Source organism: Callorhinus ursinus, unplaced genomic scaffold (genome assembly GCF_003265705.2).
Source record: "Callorhinus ursinus isolate GAN/ISIS: 27379988/994484 unplaced genomic scaffold, GSC_fseal_2.0 scaffold27, whole genome shotgun sequence".
Taxonomy (NCBI): domain Eukaryota; kingdom Metazoa; phylum Chordata; class Mammalia; order Carnivora; family Otariidae; genus Callorhinus; species Callorhinus ursinus.
Window position 1 is genome coordinate 8121802 of NW_027397089.1, and position 18964 is coordinate 8140765.

The 18964-nt window shown below is 39.0% G+C and overlaps 1 protein-coding gene across 1 annotated transcript in view; it reads left to right on the top strand.

The window, feature by feature from the left end:
• ITPR2 (inositol 1,4,5-trisphosphate receptor type 2) overlaps nucleotides 1-18964 on the top strand; it is a 497992-nt gene that overhangs the window by 371950 nt on the left and 107078 nt on the right. Inside the window, exon 46 of the mRNA XM_025879725.2 lies at nucleotides 17333-17440. Coding sequence (XP_025735510.1) covers nucleotides 17333-17440 — 108 coding nt within the window. The remainder of the gene's footprint in view (nucleotides 1-17332; nucleotides 17441-18964) is intronic.

The following is an 18964-nucleotide window of genomic DNA, read 5'->3' on the forward strand; positions in this document are numbered from 1 at the left end:
ATGGCTCCTCATATTTATACTTGCTCTCCTCCTAGCTCAGTGGCCTCGCCTAAAAGCAACATCCGTAAAGGGCTAATAGGAAGTCCTCACAGGTCCCAGTGTGCAAAAGCAGATCTTGATCTGTCACACGGGGCTTTGTTTTAGCTTGTACCCACTCTGTGTGGTGCTTTGTGGTTATCTGGGAAGGCATGCTCTGGGATCACAGCGATGGTGCTAATTAAATGTCAGGGAGTCTGGGAGCTGCAGCGAGGCCTTCACGCTCAGATTGCTGAGACAGGCAGGAAGGAGTGGCCCATCAACCTTCCTGAAGCTCATTAGGGTAGGGTAGGGCTCGCATTCAGACAGCTTCGGCGTTCAGGCTCTAAATGGAGGCTGCAAGAGGGCCCACAAATGAGCTCCGAAAGGAATAAACAACATATGTCTATATGGTTTTAACAGAAAACAAATTCTTAGGGCAAGTTTTCCTTGAAATTGTTCCCCTCCGTCACCCCTTATTTAATTGACTGTATCACTGATTCTAGAAGTGCCTCACGTTTAACTTGTTTTTCTAAAGTTGATCACTCCTCCATGTTCAACACTGACACAAAACTGAGGGAGAAGTTTTCCAAAGTAATAAATGGCACGCACATCTCGAGAAAAGATCAATGCTTTGGGTGTAGGTGGCGACAGGCAGCCAGGCTGTTCCTGGCTTTCCCTGAAAGCCCTGACCTTCTCCTTTCTCATAGGCGGCAATCTGAGCCCAGGGTGGTACGGGGAAACTCAGTCTAGAAGTCATCATCTGCCTCCCCTGAGGGTTACTCCGAGCTCCCTTTCTTGTGAGTGGAGTGCTTCTTTAACCAATTACCAAGCTAGAAAGTTGGCATTCGTTGTGATCCTTCCACGCCCGCCATCCAGACAGCATGTCCTGTCCGTTCTACCTTCTGGATGTCTCTCAGAGCTGCCCCGCTTCCTACTCTTCCTGCCTTTCCTCCTCTTACCATCCTCATGTCCTGCCCGGACAACAGCAGTGTTTCTCTGCCTCTGGCCAGATTCCTCTCAGTCCACTTTCCACAGGGAAGTCAAAGGGGTTATTCTCAAAGGTGTCTGTCTCCTCAACTCAGCATTTCACTAGCTTCCCACAAAACAGCGTATGCCCTCACTGGCATGACTCAGGAGGCCTTTTCACATCATGTTCCTGATTCCTCTTACTTTTTTCTATTATTTTAGCTCATATTTAGCAAGTGCTTACTTTGTATCCGGTGCGGTGTCTCATCCAATCCACTCTGAGGTAAATGTTAAAGGACACTGTTATTAACCTCATTTTGCAGAAGAAAATGAAGCTCAGTGGAGCTATGGGACCTTGCCCGTGTGGGTTTGTTAATAAGTAGGAGGGAGAGGATTTGAACCTCCGTCTGTTGGAGCCCTTGATGTTAACTGTGTACTCCTCCTCTCCAGCCATCTCCGTCCTCAGCCGTCCTCTGACACTGTATGTTCCAGAATCTGCCCACAGTCCTCGCTCCTGCCCTGGTCCCAGACCACCACCTCTCACTGGGATTATTGCCCTAGGGGTCTGTTCTCCCTGCTTCCATTCACCCGTGCCTTCCTTTGTGTCTTCTCTTCACCCAGTGGCTGCTCTAAACCCTTAAAAGCACAATCGAGATTATGTCACCTGTCTGCTCAAAACTTTCCGATATTCCCAGTTTCTGAGCAGAAGTCAAACCCTGGCATTGGCCTCAAATGCCTCTCGGTGTGACCTGGCCCCCTTCTTCACCCATCTCTCTGGCTACCTCCCCCCTGACCTGCTCAAGCCACGCTAGTCTCCTGGCTGTGCCTTGAAGTCAAGAAATACTGCTGTGTGTCATTGAATTTACTGTTGCTTCTCCCTTTTAACTCTGTGAAACCAGTCTGACCATTTGATTTAAAATGGCAGCTTCCATTGCCCTAGGGCTCATTACTCCCAACCAACCACTTAATTTTCTTCTTGGCACTTGCCCATCTGTTTGTGTCTCCTCTACTACCAGAAAGTCAATCCATAAAGGTGGGGGGTTTGTCTGTCTTGGTCGTTATTATAACCCCAGTTCCTGGAGAATTACTAGGCACACATCAGGGGTTCACGAAGTGTTTTGGAGTGAGCATACAAGGCATACTCTAATTGTTGTATTTAGCTCATGATTGCTTAGGTTATAAGGAAACTTGTTTTGATGTTTTGGATTGGGGTAAGTGAGTCTTCATGTTATGCAAAAATTGCATATAACATGCGTTACGGATCTAACAATTTTGTGTTCCATTTATAGATAGCTCATGACCTCATCATATAATACCAAAGAAACTTATCCTACAGGCAGTAACTGTGTATAGTATCTATACGTTTGTGTTCCATACCTGCGCCCTTAAATGTTTTCTCTACCAGTTAGCTGTATAATTTTCTGAGACAGGAGAACAAGATTTCCTAAATGAGTTTGTTTCTAAATTGTATTTCCTCCCTTCCTTTCTCTTCCTTTCATTCCCTCCTTTGTCTTTTCATTTGCAACCTGGATAATTTAACTTCTGGATGACTAGATAACATTTAAAAGGGTGTTGGATGTCACAGAATGAACAAGTAACAAAATACATCTGTTCAAAATTCTTTGTCTCTTTTCATTTTGATTCAACTGATCTGAATCCTTACTTAGAGTTGAAATTCACCTTGCCATCTCATTTCCTCCTTTATTAGGTTTGCCTTTGAAATGCAGAAGTTCACTTGCGCAATAATTCTCTCCCTTTTGAGAACCACGGGATCCAACAAAAGCTGACCTTTTTTAAAGCAGCTGTTGATTAGACAGTTAAACATAGAGGCAGCGCTGACATGATATTTCTCAGTCTGATGTAACTTGGAAATAGAAAGCTGTAACAACCTGAGGTGGAAATGCTTTCAAGCAACTGAGCTTAAAGTTCCTGAAAATTATCTCGTAGTGCTTCTTCTCAATTCCCCACATTCCACCCCCGATTTTGCATCTGGCTAATTTGTGCACTTCAGATTGGATTCCTGAGCACACTGGCAGTGTGAGAACTGTTGTGGAACTCATCATTATAATTCCGAGCCTTTAATTAACCCACTTTAAAGTGGCTCTGTCATGTCTAGGAGCAACAGAAAAGCAATTGACTCATTCTTAGAATAGGTGTATCATAGAGGAGAGTAGACGAGTAGTACTGTGCTCTTAACTAAACCTGGTTGGTTGGGGAGCATAAGGAGCATTAAGAAAGAACTCATCTCTACCTCTGAAACAAATAATACATTATACGTTAAAAAAAAAAGAAGAAGAAGAAGATAGCAGGAAGGGAAGAATGAAGGGGGGAAATCGGAGGGGGAGACGAACCATGAGAGACAATGGACTCTGAGAAACAAACTGAGGGTTCTCGAGGGGAGGAGGGTGGGGGGATGGGTTAGCCTGGTGATGGGTATTAAAGAGGGCATGTTCTGCGTGGAGCACTGGGTGTTATACGCAAACAATGAATAGTGGAACACTACATCAAAAACTAATGATGTAATGTATGGTGATTAACATAATATAATAAAAAAAACAAGAATGCAGATCCTCCGGTAATTCTGTTTGATATAGTAGTGTAGGTATTGCTGTTACTTCACAGGTAGGTAAATTAGACATAAAAAGGTCAAGTGACTTGTACATGTTCCTGTGAAAGGTCAGTGGCAGAATCAGAGATAATCCCTCAGTGTGAATAATAAGCCCAGCAATCGCTTTGAGAGCAAGGACCCTCTTAAATTTTCCCAGTCAACCGTAAGACCTATTTTAATATGGTCAAATGCCTCAAAAAGATGATTCTTTAAACCTCTTGGCGCTTGCCTTGGAAAAAAAAAGAGTCACTAGGAACAGTGAAAGAATTAAAATGCTTTTGAAGAGATAAATGATGGTATAATTCTTTTTTTTAAGATTTTATTTATTTATTATTCAAATTCAATTAGCCAAGGTATAGTACATCATTAGTTTTTGATATAATGTTCAATGATTCATTGGTTGAGTATATCACCTCATCATATCATCATATCACGTGCCCTCTTTAATGCCTATCACAGAGTTACCCCATCTCCCCACCCATCTCCCTTTCAGCAGCCCTCAGTTTTTTCCCCGGAGTCAAGAGTCCCATATGATTTGTCTTCCTCTCTGATTTCTTCCCATTCAGTTTCCCCCCACCCCACCCCTATTATCCTCTGCACTATTCCTTATATATTTATTTGAGAGGAGAGAGAGAGAGAGCATGAGTTGGGGGGGAGAGGGAGAGAGACAAGCAGACTTCCTGCTGAGCAGGGTACCCGTCGCAGGACCCAGAGATCATGACCTGAGCTGAAGGCAGACGCTTAATCGACTGAGCCACCCAGATGCCCCGTGATGGTATAATTCTTATTTTCTTTATGTTGTAAATAAATAACTAATTACTGTATTCCAGAAATAGGAATTAAAACATCTTTCACATTTACAAATTGTACTTCAACATTTCCTAAAAATCAATCTCTTCTGGTAAATTAAACACATACACAATTAAAAATTGATCATACAGAAACATTCCATGACCATCCATTCAATAAATATTTATTAAGGACCTAATTGGTACTGGACACTATTCTGGAGGCATGAGATACAACAGTGAATGAAACAAAATTCCTGTCCTCCTGAAACTTGTATTTTAGGCAAGGGAGACACACTAAAATCAAATAAATAATACTGCACACTCACGTATCATTATCTGAATCGTCATGGAGAAGGATCCTTGTGTTCTGCTGGTATTACCCAGATTGTGTTTGAAAAATCACTAGGGAGCCTCTGGGCTGTCCTTCATGGTCCAGTAATGATGGCCCAAAAGAGGCTGCTGACCTGGATACTTGGAGGTACCTTCAGGCCTGGCTCATGAGGCAAGGTGGGTAGGGTGTGGGGGAGTCACCCACCTTTGGGAAAGGAAGGGCTAGGTGGTGACCGCCATCAAGTGGCACTGGGCCTGGGGTGAGGACAGATGCCATTGGAACTGCCCAGCTGTCCTGGAAACTGAGGGCCCACCCACTAACTGCCTTTACATGACTTGGGTGTTGAACCCTGATTATAATATCTGTATGGCACCTTTCCTAGTCCAGCCCTGAGCCCCCTGGGGAAGCAGGAAAGTATGGCTGGCCTCTTGCACGGCTTTGTCTCCAAAATAAACTACTAAAATAAAAATAAAAAAAAATTAAAGGAAAAAAAGAAGAAAAATCACTAGGGAGGGAACATGGATGGGAACTATCCAACACATTTATTTGTAGGTGCTTGACAGAGCTACTAAAGTAATATTATCCTCTCATCTCTGGATCTGAAGAAATACATTACTTCCTTTATAGGAATAGCGAGACCTAGAAATTTCAAAGACTTATCTTTATAAACATCAAAAAGAGGGGTGCCTGGGTGGCTCAGTTGGTTAAGCAACTGCCTTCGGCTCAGGTCATGATCCTGGAGTCCTGGGATCCAGTCAAGCATCAGGCTCCCTGCTCAGCGGGGAGTCTACTTCTCCCTCTGACCTTCCCCCTCTCATGTGCTCTCTCATTCTCTCTCTCAAATAAATAAACAAAATCTTTAAAAAAAAAAAAAAAACCCAAACCATCAAAAAGAAATAGGGTCTGAAGAAACGTCTGTCTTTCATCAATTCTATAGAACAAAAGCAAAAACTCCAAGTGTACATCATTTTGGGGTTTCCTAGAGATTAGTTAGTTGCAACTTTCTTTTTCTATTAATGTTTATTTGTATTTTGGATAACCACATGAAACATGGAAAATTAGTTTCTTTTCTTGCTTCTCACCCAGAAATATTTTATCTGTTTTGAATAGGACACTGCAACAATGATTAATATAGAAAATTTTTGTGATATACTGATTTCAGATAAGATGGCCTACTTACGATTTATTTTCATGTAGTTTTAGTCATTCAGGAAATACTGATATATATTCTTACAGTGATATCAGAAGCAATTAAGCATTAAATTATATGATTAAGTTTTGCATGAAAAATATAAAATGACAGGTATTTTCCCTTAAAATGATAAATTCTTTATAAAATCCTAACATACATAGCTTTTGAACTACTGAAGCCAAAGAAAGTATGACCTGTTTTCATTAAGCAAAATTGAACTCAAGAATAACTTTGACTTAAGGGCACCTGGGTGGTTCAGTTACTTAAGCACCTGACTCTTGATTTTGGCTCAGGTCATGATCTCAGGGTTGTGAGATTGAGCCCCATGTCAGCCTCCCCACTGGGTGTGGGCCCTGCTTAAGATTCTCTCTCTACTTCTCTTTCTACCCCTCCTCTCTCTCTCCCTCTCTTAAAAAAAAAAAAAAAGAGGAAGAAGAAATTTGACTTAAATAATTGTAGGGAAAGAACTTGTTTTAGAAGGTAATTTTGTTCATCTACTCTCTTCATGAAAATAAGCATATAAACTAATTTCATAAACCAATGTGTAATATATATTTTGATATATAATTATATAAACCTCCTTTATAAGCTGATTTTTTACTTGAATGGGATTTTAGTACAGAAATATTTTTAAAAGTGCAAAGTGGGTTCAGAAATCAAAGCTATGACCAATTAAAGCTATAAATGACCAATATTTATTTATTATTATTTATTTATTTATTTATTTTCAGGTTTTTGTTTAAATTCCAGTTAGTTGACATATAGTGTAATGTTGGTTTCAGGAGTAGAATTTAGTGATTCATCACTTACATACAACACCCAGTGCTCATCACAAGTGCCCTCCTTAATGCCCATCACCCAACTAGTCCATCCCCCACTCCCACCTCCCCTCTGATAACCCTCAGTTTGTTCTATATAATTAAGAGTCTGTTTCTTGGTTTACTTCTCTTTTTTTTTTTCCTCCTATGTTCATCTGTTTTGTTTCTTAAATTCCACGTATGAGTGAAATCATGTGGTAGATAAATGACCAATTTTTAAAAACTAAATGGAATACTTTTTATGTGTCTGATCCCAATTACAATTAAAAAAATTGTTCAAGAAATTATTTACTGTTATTAAGAGTATCTAATAATGTTTACATTTTTCTTGTAGGGAGGAAAAAACTCCTTTAAAAACAGTTGCTTCTTTAGTTTTCAATTTTAAAAACAGTAGATTCCTGTCCAGAATCTAAATTGGTCCTGGTGGTAAGATTTTCTATCTATTAGGACAATGGTTCTCAAATGTTGGCAGGATTGAAATCACCTGGAGGGCTTGCTAACATCATAGCTGGGCTCCACCCACAGAGTTTTTGATTCTGAAGGGCCTGGAGGTGGGGCCCATGAATTTGCATTTCTGATGAGTTCCCAGGTGATGTTGATGCAGTTGGCCCAGGAACCACATTTTGAGAACCATTCTGTTAGGATGAATTTTAGCAATCATTAGGAGAGCTAGATTCTTCATCACAACATTTTGAATGCTTTATGTCAAAACCATAGTGCAAATATAACTTACTACCTTAAGTCATTTAAAAATGCATTGTTTCTCCTGGGCCATTTATGTTGCTTTTTCTTTCCTACTTTACCCTGCTTCAAAGGTTGATCTATCAAACGTATTTTCAAACTTATTATAATAAGACTAAAGGTCTTTTATTGATTTTACTGTAATTTTAGACAGACCCTAATGAATAGGAGTCTAGATCATCTGAAAATTCAGGGCTTTTGTTTTGTTTGGGTTTTTGTTTGTTTTGTTTTGTTTTTTAGTTTTTTTAGTTTGTTTAGTTTTAGTTTTTTAGTGAATTTCTTGTCATTTTGCACATCTTTGTCTTAGTTTGGCCACAATGGAAGTAATACACTGATCTCTAAGAACTATAAAAAAATTTATTTTAGATCTTGGATGAGTAAAACCTATATATTTTTTAAACTCCTTTGTTGAAGATGCTGTAGTGTAGGGTAATGCTGGCATTCTAGGCTCCTTCCTTCAGTGCCATGGAAGGAGGATGGGACCAGTTCCTTACTTCTCTATGGTTGTGCGTATGTGGCAGGGATGAGGAAACAGTCCTGAGGTGTCACAGTTTCCTTTGGGGTCTTTGGTCTGGTGGTCCACGCATCCTCCACAGCCACCTCCCAAGGCACTCTGGGGTTTGTGTCGTTTCTTTCCCAGGTTTACTGGAACACCTTCCTCAGAATGACACCCCCTCTGTTCTCTTTCCTGTCCATTGCCACGCTTTCCTCTTGGCCACGTTTCCTTTGAGGTGTTCTCTTTGGATTCTCAAGAGACTGTTTGGCAAGTCCAGAAAAATAAACATTATGTCTTTCTCTTTCCATTCCAGTTACGATCCAAATTCTGCAAGACAATATAGACATCTGTGTTTGACTAGGGAACAAGGAAGTCTGGGAAGGAGAAAAAAGGACAAGAATTAACTTTAAGAAAGACAGACTTTCCAGCTAATCCATTTCATGATATTCTTTGGTGGAGAATCCTTACTTTCATCTGCTTCTCATAGCCATATCTATAATACTATATGGGTATTGTATATATAATATCAAACCCGTATCTGTAGTACTCTTCCACATTTCCTCCCCTCACTTTACCCCTCATCCCCAACTCTGTAATGTTCTCCCCCACCTTTGGGAAATGCCACCATTTCTGCGTCTTTATTTAACCTCAGATTTAAATTGGATATTAATGGGGGTTTCCTGCAGCCTAGATTCTACAGACTGAAATGGAGAGGGTGTTCTCTCTACTAGGCATGCCAGAGCTGATATCCTTGTCAAGTGTCTAGGTGCAAATACTCCTGCCACAGTGAATATTTTCTTACTGAGACCACAGAGTTCAGTCTCAGGTGAGAAAGCCTTTTCTTCTTTGTAACATGACTTTGGCCCTACTCCTAACAGAATAATAATTCTGGCATCAATATTCTAGAGGGACAGTTATTTCTTCTTTGGGCTGTTTTCTTTATAAAGGACTTTATGGTACTGAGAGTAGCTCTGGCCAGTTGGCACCATTCCCAAAAGATCCTCTTTATTCCTCCATTCTTTTTTCTAATAGAAGGGAAAAGAATGGGTAAGAGGATCTTAATGCCACAATTAATAGAAAAATTCCTTTACAGCTCACATTTGTATTAGCTTCCTCTATAGACTGAATGTTTGTGTTACCCACCCTGAATTCATATGTTGAATCCCAACATCCAATGTGATGGGGTTTGGAATTGGTACATTTGGGAGGTGATTAGGTCATGATGGTGGAGCCCTCATGAATGGGATTAATAATGCCCTTATACGAGAGACCTGAAAGATCCCTTGCCCCTCCACCAATGAGGTTTTAGTGAGAAGATACCTGTCTTTGAGGAAGTGAGCTCTCCCCAGACACCAAATCTGCTGGCGCTTTTATCTTGGACTTCCCAGCCTCTAGAAGTGTATGCAATTAATTTGTGATATATATATAAATAAAGTGTGATATGTAAGCCACCCAGGCTATGGTACTTTTGTCTGTAGCAACCCAAACAGACCAATGCAGCATCCCAGGACTACTGTAACGAATTACCATGATTTTAATATTCTAAAACAGCAGACATTTATTTGCTAACTGTTCTGGGGGCTGGAAGTCCTAAATGAAGATGTCGGCAGAGCCATGCTCTCTCTGAAGGCTCTAAGGTAGGATCCTTACCTGCCTCTTCTTAGCTTCTGGGGGTAGCCAGCAATCCTTGGTGATGCTCAGCTTGCATCACTCTAATCTCTCCTGTTACGTGGCAATCCCCCTGTGTATCTGTGTCTGTGTCCACGTTTTCCCACTCTCACAAAGACACTAGTCATTGGATTAGGGCCCACCTTCATCCAATATGACCTCATCTTAACTGAATACATCCGCAAAAACCCTATATTCAAGTAAGATCACATTTATAAGTCTTGGGGGTTAGGACTGGAACACATCTTCTTGGTGGACACAGTTCAACCCTCAACAGTACTCCCCATTCAGACTCCTACTTGGGCATGGAGTATGGTTGCAAATTCTAGACCTCTGTCTCTCTAGCCATCCTCTATGACTTTCTCCATGCAGGTCCCTCTCTCCCCTCAGAATGGCTTCCTCATGCCATCCTCACCTCCCCCTTCCTACTTATGGCCATTTTATCCATTCTTTAAAACCTTTATCAAATGTGCTTCTTACATGATTCTTATCCTAGTGCTACCAACCAAATGGGATCCCTTGCATTTCTGTCCTTATTTTTCCTTGTATTAATTACATGTCTGTAATTGTTCTCATTCTACCAACTAGAAAGTAGACAGCTTAAAGAAAGAGAATAAGTCTTATCTCTATCATCCCACAGTTGTTTGTTTGTTTGTTTTTGCTTTGCACAGAACAGAATCACAAAATCAGAGAAAAATAGATGTTTTGAAAACACAGGGTTTGTGTATTTTAAGCATGCGAGAAAAGGGAAAACCTTAGTTTACACTCTTTTCTGCTGATTTCTCTCTGCTCCAAATAGGAAGACTGTTTGGTATAAAAGCATTATACAATTATTAATGTAAATGTATGAGCCAATTATTCTGACTGCAGGCTCCAGCTCACTTTATGATCTTTGGAAAGGCATTTGCTGTGTCAGTTTTACCAATTAATAAAAGTGGAACTCACATGAAAAAAATCACATATGAGAAGTGCCAAAGAATAATTATTGTTGAATATCATTCAAGAGCAATTGCTTGATTTTTTTACTCCATCCTTATTTGCACCCAAACTGAAATGAACATCAGAATCCTAATGATAAGAAAATAAATGTGAATGATTTAATAAGGGATACTGCTAAAAATGAAAAGCCCAAATCTGTCATCTTTATTCCCTAATCTTGGTTTAAAAAGCTGCACCGTGTTACTTAAAGACTCTGCTGTGGGTTTTATGTGTTTGTGTATATGGTTTATACTTATGAGTATTTATGTATTTTATATATATGCACAAATTTTCATTCCTGTTTAAAGTTGCATATGTGTTTAAATTACTAATACATCATGATTAGTAATGAAAGTGCATGATTTTCCTTCTTTCGTTTCCATACATAATGAAACAATCCCTATCCATTCATGCGGGTCTTCCCCTGTAGGAAATATGTCTTTATTCTTTTATAAGGCTAACTATCCACCAGTGTTTTGATTCCTTTCTCCCTAATATATATGCATATGTCATGGATTACATTGCATTTTTAAAAACTTTAGTATTATGGAGGATGATAAATTATCTCGGGCTAGTTTTTTCTTTTTGTAATAATGAGCTACTAAGAGTTTTTTATTGGTAAACTCTTTCATCACCACTTACTAAGTAGGTATGGCAAATGTAAGCATCATCATCTAAGTAGGTATCTGCCATACCTACTTAGTATAAATGTATAAAACAATTGCTACAATTTTGCCTAGTGAAGATTGTCGTGGATTCTAAGTATTTCTAGGACCCAGAGATTTCCTACCTATGACATTATTCCTTTTTAGTATTAAGTGACGATGCCCATGTTCAGATTCTCATTATTAGCAACACTGAATGATGGCTGGTTTTTCAGACCATGTTGTGTAGTGACATCAGCTAATTTCAAGTACAGTTGTGAGGGTCTCTGCGAGTTGAAGTTGGATATCATAAGATGACTGTCCTTGTATGTCTTCATTAACTTTTTTAAGTTTTTAATTAGGATTTAAACTAGATTTCTCATTGTGATGGATCTCCACAGATGTGCTATACTTGTCTAGAAACTTACCAAGGTTTCTCACATTTGGTTTCCAAAGCACATAATATTAAATGATGCTATTGCTTCTTTGGATTCTGGGGTTGTTTTTCTTTATTTATGTCATATAAAAAGGGATAGAAGAGAAAATTGGCTAAAGCAAAGAGCCTGTCACTAAGAAAAAAACTGATGCTTTTGATTGGCAGCCTGGCCATTCTAGATAACATTTTTTAAAGGATTGCATATATAGGGCACTAAAACTTTTTTAAACAACTACTGCGCATATGTTAACTAGTCTCTGAGAATTTGTACTGTGCTTCTAGTAAACTATAAATTTGGACCAGAGAGCTCTATATTGATACCAGTCATTTTCACATGTTTTAGAATCACTGAGATATTCTTTACTTCTTTTGTATTTTGTCTATACAATAGAGATGCTATCCTTGCTCCACAGGGTTCAATTCCTCATTTACTGAGTACTCAGTTCCTTCTCCAAATAGCTTATGATATAGCAGAAGGGATGTAAGTACACGAATTAACTATGAAATAAGAAAAAAATATTAAAATATTTTATTTCTGCAAACCCTGGGAATTCTACTGTCATCTGATGTCTAATTGTATTTCTTGGGCTTTTATCTTTTGTCAAGGAGGAAACAGAGGGATAATTTACTGTGATTTAAGAGTTTTTGCCCACATAAACACATAGTGAATGTCTTCACTGACTTGTTTTTTTGGCAAATATTCATTGTGTCTATTTGGCTCTGTTTTTGACTCTGAAAATGTAGAGGTTAAGATCAGACCCTTTTCCTTAAAAATGTTGTAGCCCACTGGAGAGAGCCAATATCTACTAAGACGCAATATGAGAAATTTTGCTATCTAGATATGCACAGGGCACTATCTGAACGTAGAACGAGGAAGAGCAAACTAGGCTACTGAGTCAGGAAAGGCTCTCAGTCACAAAGAGTGTAAAAGATATCCAGGTAGAAAAATGGTACAGCTATTTCTATTTTGTTTTTTCTTATTATATCTTTCAAATTTTCCAAGATATGTGGAGATGACATATATAATCATGAATAAGAATATTTTTTAAGTGTTTAAACATCTGAAAGGAGGCTGAGGCATCTTATTTTTTTAAAGGGCCTTTTAGAGTGCCACTGAAATGCAAGAAAACAAGACAAATGTAGAATCATCTCATTAACACTGCAGGAAAGAGAAGTCCTGGTGTGTTTCTGTGAAGTAGGATATAATACATGAAAATTATTTGTATAGATTTGTACTATGAATTATATCACATAAAATAGCATTATTGAGTTCTTAAAATAATTATATTAATTTTGGCACTATAAAGTAACTATAAAGAAGTAAAAGTTTTTAGTAAATAAATTTATAAGAAATTATTCAAATTAATGTCTCACGTTGTAAAGCTATCCTTTATTTATGATTTAAGAGTTGTGATATTTACATTTATTAAACAAGTATGTATTGAGTATCTACTATGTGCCAGACACTGTTCTAAGCCTTGGAAATAGAACAGTGAACAAAATGAGTGAAAATCTGTGTCCTCTGAAAACATAGCTTACTCTAACATAAGCAGGGATCTTTAATGAAGAGATCAATAATAAAATATGGTATGTCAGATCATAATATGCTATGGGAAAAAATAAGGCAGGAAATAGTGTTGGGTATATTAGGGGAGGTGGATGAGTTGATCATTGAAAGTGTGGTTATTGATAAGACAATATTTGGGAAAGGAGTCCTGAAGGAGGTGAAGAAGCAAACCATGCAGGTGTCTAGAGGAAGAGAATCCGGGCAAAGGGACAACTAATAAAGCCTTGAGACAAACGCATGCTTCTCAGGTGGAAGGAACTGGCAGGAGCCCAATGTGGCTGGGACTGTGGGGAGGGTACAAGGAGAGGAGTCGAGAAAGGCGTAGCGAGGCCAGATTCTGTAGTCTTTATTGGCCGTGGTGAAGAGCTGGCTCTAATTCTAAATAAGATGACAGCCATCAGAGAGTTTGGAGTCAAAGAGGGATGATCTGACCAAAAAAATGCCTCTGGCTCACGTGTAACAGCTAGACTCGGGAGGACTAAGGTCAGTCAGGGAGACCAGTTAAAATGCTATTGCAGTGTTCCAGGTGAGAGAAGCTGGTGGCTCAGAGTAGTGTGGTAGTGGAGGTCAGATGGTGGACATATGGGCACACCTAAAACCTGATCATTACTAGTCACTGCTTCCTGCACTCTGTTGGTAGGCTCCAATTCAAGTATCTCAGGCTAGTTAGCCCTTCCTGACTAGCACTTTCTTCCAAGCACTGCAACACATTTCTTACGACAGTTAAAGCTACAATTCATTCATCCTTCCACCTTTTCATCATCCCTCTTGGCTTCATTTCCTTCCTTATTCAGCTTAGCTTCCATGGTCCCCTTTAAATTCCTTGCATAGCCTCTTAATTTCCATGTATCTCTTCTTGGTGTGTTGTTGACCTTGCCCTGAAAAACCACACATCTCATTAATTACAACGCTGTCTACTCCATGCCTGGACCCAGACAACTGAACCTCACTGGAGAAAAACACACAAACATGCTTACTGACCTCACTTTGACCATAACAGAAAGGGAGCCCTTCAGACTTCCGGACAATCCTATTACATTTTCTAAGGTTGTTCGCTTTCCCTAGCTCACCCACATGCCTTCCATTCCTCAAATTTCTTAACACCTCCTCTCTCATCCCTATTATCAACTTACTAGTACACTGAGAAAATAAAAGTAACCAGAAAAAAACAAAACAAAACTTTTCTGTGTTTCCATCATCAAAACTGCCACCCTCCTGAAACTGTGACCATATTCTCTGCTGTCAGTATGGTTAATTTGTTTCTGTCTAAGGCCAAAACCTTCCACTTATATTCTAGGGCATTCCATTCTCACCTGGTCAAGATGTTTTAGCAAACATTCCATCTCTCTCAAAATCAAATCAACATGATGTTACCATTCCCATCTTTAAAAAACCCTCCCTTTTACCTTACCCATTTCTCTAGCTACCACCCTATTTCTTAGCTCCCCCTTTTCAAGAGTTGCCTATATTCATTGTTTATACTTCTTCTTCTCCCATTCTTATTTAAACTCACTACAACAGGCTTTGGTATCCACCACTCCCTGAAACTGTTGCTGTCAAGGTTACCAGTGACTTGTAAGTTGCTCAACCCAATGGCCACTTCCTGGTCCTCATTTGATTCAACTGTCTGCGACTTTTGACACAGATGATCACTCCCTCCGACCTGAAGTTCTTTCTTCATTTGGCTGCCAGGACACCAGGTTTCACGGGTTTTGTTCTGACCTCCCTTGCTCAAATTTCTCAGTCTTCTTCACTGTGATGCCTCTCCTCTTCCTAACTTCTGTTGGTGTTCTTTGGATCTCCTTTCTCTGACTCAGCTCACTTTTAGGTCATCCCATTAAGGCTCATAATTTTAAGTATCAGGCATATACTGACAACACCTAAATATGTAGCTCCAATCCTGACCTCTGCTCAGAGCTCCTGAAAAACATATCCATCCAACAGCCTGCTCATCATTTCCTTTTGCATGATATATAAAGTTTCATGTGTCCAAGACCAAAGTCTTGATTTTTTTTCCCTAAATATGCTCCTTCTGCATTTTTCCTTAGCAATTGGCATTTCTAAACTTTCAGTTGCTCAGGTTAATACTTTCAGAGTCAAACCTAACTCCTCTTTTTCTCATGCCCCAGATGCAAACTGTAAACGAATCATGCCAATTTTACCTTCAACAAACTTCTTAAAACATACGCTAATGTGCCTAAATGATTACAATAATTGTATCCTTTGAAACACATTTAGATTTTTAGAAGCACCTACAAGTCGCAACAAATTTCATGACTACAGTTTGTAATAAAAATCTGTACAATTCACATTTAGTCAGGAATGAAATGTAAATAGTTTTCTTAAGTGAGTTATAAATATCCCTGAAAGCCAATTCTAAAATACTAGTTTCAAAAATGATTTGCTCTAGAGCAGCATCAGTGGGATGAATATTTAATTTACCATGTTATCACTTACAAGGATAATGTTTATTAGGCTTTATAGGTTCTGGATTATTATTTAAAATTTATCTCCATTCTTTATAATCACAATTTGAATTAACATCTCAAGAATAGTACAAGGACTTATTTATTGCTCTGTAATGTTGATAAGAATACTGACTCTGAAACCATTCTGCTTGCGTTCAATACTGGCTGTATCATTTTCTAGGTACATTATCATGGACAAGTCCCTTAAATGCTTGGTGCCTCAGTTTCCTCATCTGTAAAACGAGGATAATGCCAGTGCCTACCTCAGGATTTCCTCATAGGATCAAATGAGATCATGTACTTAAGTGTTTAGGATAGCGACTGGCACAGGGTGAAAGATAGGAACGGTGCCAGGAATAAAAGAATCATATGGAGATTCTTTGATTTTGGAAGCCCTCAGGGAACTTGAGGCATAAATAGACTATCTGAAAGGTCATAGACACTGGGGAGGGTATGTGCTATGGTGAGCGCTGTGAGTTGTGTAAGACTGTTGAATCACAGACCTGTACCTCTGAAACAAATAATGCATTATATGTTTAAAAAAAAAGAAGAAGATAGCAGGAAGGGAAGAATGAAGGGGGGGAAATCGGAGGGGGAGACAAACCATGAGAAACTATGGACTCTGAGAAACAAACTGAGGGTTCTAGAGGGGAGGGGGTTGGGGGGATGGGTTAGCCTGGTGATGGGTATTAAAGAGGGCACGTTCTGCGTGGAGCGCTGGGTGTTATACGCACACAATGAATCATGGAACACTACATCAAAAACTAATGATGTAATGTATGGTGATTAACATAACATAATAAAAAAAGTAATAATAAATACATTGCTGGGTTTCAGGAATTGCTCAAGAGAGCCAGAAAAGTGGCCTGTGAAAGCAATATGTATTAGTTAGCTACAAAGTGAGAGAACCAGCTAACAAATGTCATAGACATTCAAATGAGAAAGATTACTTCCATCAACGGCAGTTTAAGATCATTCGTGGTGAAATTTTCATTATTTAAATGCTCATTGCGAATTACAATAAAACTGAGATAAAGCGCCAGTTTTGACATATGAATATTCAGAAGCGTAGGACTTTAGTACAAACTGCTAGTGTAGGCTGATTGATGCCATAAGAGAAATTCTTCCAAAGTGTAAATACCTATTTATTTAGGTAGATAGGAAGCTGCCATTTAGATTGGTATTGCTACCTTACTGAAGTATCACACTGCTGATCAAGTTTAATGTGCATATAGTTTATTGTAGAGAGCATCAGTTATATGTCTCTATGGGCGTTTCTTCTTCCTGGCACAATCATACATTTATCTAAGATATAAATTTAATCAACAAATATGAATTGAGCACCTACTCTGGGCGAGACATGGTCTTCTCATGCTAGGAACACATACATTGCCAAATAAAAAATGTAAGATTGATGTACTAATAATAGCTGATCCCCATGATTTCATTATTTATTCCTTTCAAATGGACATGTTTCCTGAAGCATAATTAATCAGCATTAACCCCAGAACTGTGAAGCTATGGGTACCAGTGGACAAAGTAATTTCAAAGTTTGACCCCAGGAAAGGGAGAGAAAAGACCTAAACCCTTTCCCTTCTCTTTCACTCTAGTTGGCTCGTCACAACAAACTCTTACAGCAGATGCTCAAACCAGGATCGGATCCAGATGATGGGGATGAAGCCTTAAAATATTATGCCAACCACACTGCACAGATTGAGGTAACCATCTCTTATTTCTCGAAAGGGATCAACTGTGAAAATATATGTTCCCTTTCTCTTTCAGACCATTTTCATAATTGTTTCCTAGAACAATGAAGCAAAATTGAAAAATAGAAACTGTAAAAGTATACATCAAAAGATAAGATGCGAGGAGTGATCTATGAGAAATTGAAGTGCATATCTTTCAAAGTGGTCTTTAGTTTTTGGCCAGAACGATATGTGAATTTTCTTTTGTAATTAACGTTATTTTTATGTTGTATTGGTCATGGAAGCAATCATTACAGAGCAGTGATGTTTTGATGAAAAGATTATTATATTAGCAGCTATCATGTAAGAAAAGCATTCTCTGTAAAAACTATAAAAGGCTTGTTAAAAGAGAGATCTCTGTGTAAAGCAATGTTCAAAAGTGTGGAAGGCACTATAAAGTGCTATAGCAATGGCATAAACCTGGAGTGCTTTAGCAGCTCTCATTTTCAGTACGTGGCAATTGACCCCCCCCCCATGAAATATTATTTAATAGCTTTTGGCAGTTGAGGAGGGGTGGGTCAACATGGACTTACCGTTATGTGTTGTGAGACCCATCTGGCTGTCATTTACTAGCTCTGGTATCATTTTGACACTGGTTGGCAGAGCTACTCAGGCAGAAGTGAGCAGAGTAGTTGATGCTTGTCACTCGTAATTTACATTCATACATTTATTCATTTTGGTGGATATTTTTTAGTTTACAGCAGAATGCATGATGGGTATCACTGCTATTAACTCTCAGGATATATAATCACGATACCTTGCTGTTTGCTATTGCCGAACATTTGGAATAACAAACATGTCACAAAATTGATCACTTGCTCACGTTTATTAACATTAATAGTACTGCAGCTTTGGTGGGAGACTTGACGTAGGAACCCATAAGCTGGACCAGCAGCAAAAACATTGCTTATTGCATCAGGTGCTTAGAGCCTGAGAGGCTGGTCACCTCAGGAAGCTGGAGAAGTTGATACGGATTTATCACCAAACCACTAAGGTTCTGAGGAAGATCCCAGAAGTCATGGTACAAAGCTACATGATTAGAAGAGATAGGAATAGCAGGTGGGCTGAGTGAGCCAGAGGAAGGATTTGGTTAATACCTGTGTGAGAGCTGGGGCCATCGTCTGAAGTAGGACTTTTATTGGTTTCCCAGCAATGAGGAGGGATTTCACTGTAAATACACAAATTTGATAAATGTTTGCGGATCACTTACTCTCTCTCAGTTACATACACGTACAAAAGATAATTCCGTGTAGTAAGTGCATAAACAAAGGGCCAAGGAAATGTAGGGAAAACAGCAATTAACTGTGCCTGGGGAATTTCAGGATGGATTTCACAGAGATAGTTTCCATAAAGAATATATTAAAGATTGAGTAGAAGTTTCTCTATTAAAGATTGGGCACAGAATTTCAGATAGAAGTAAATGAAGGGAAGGTGTGAAACCATGAGAGACTCTTGACTTCAGGAAACAAACTGGGAGTTGCCGAAGGGGAGGTGGGG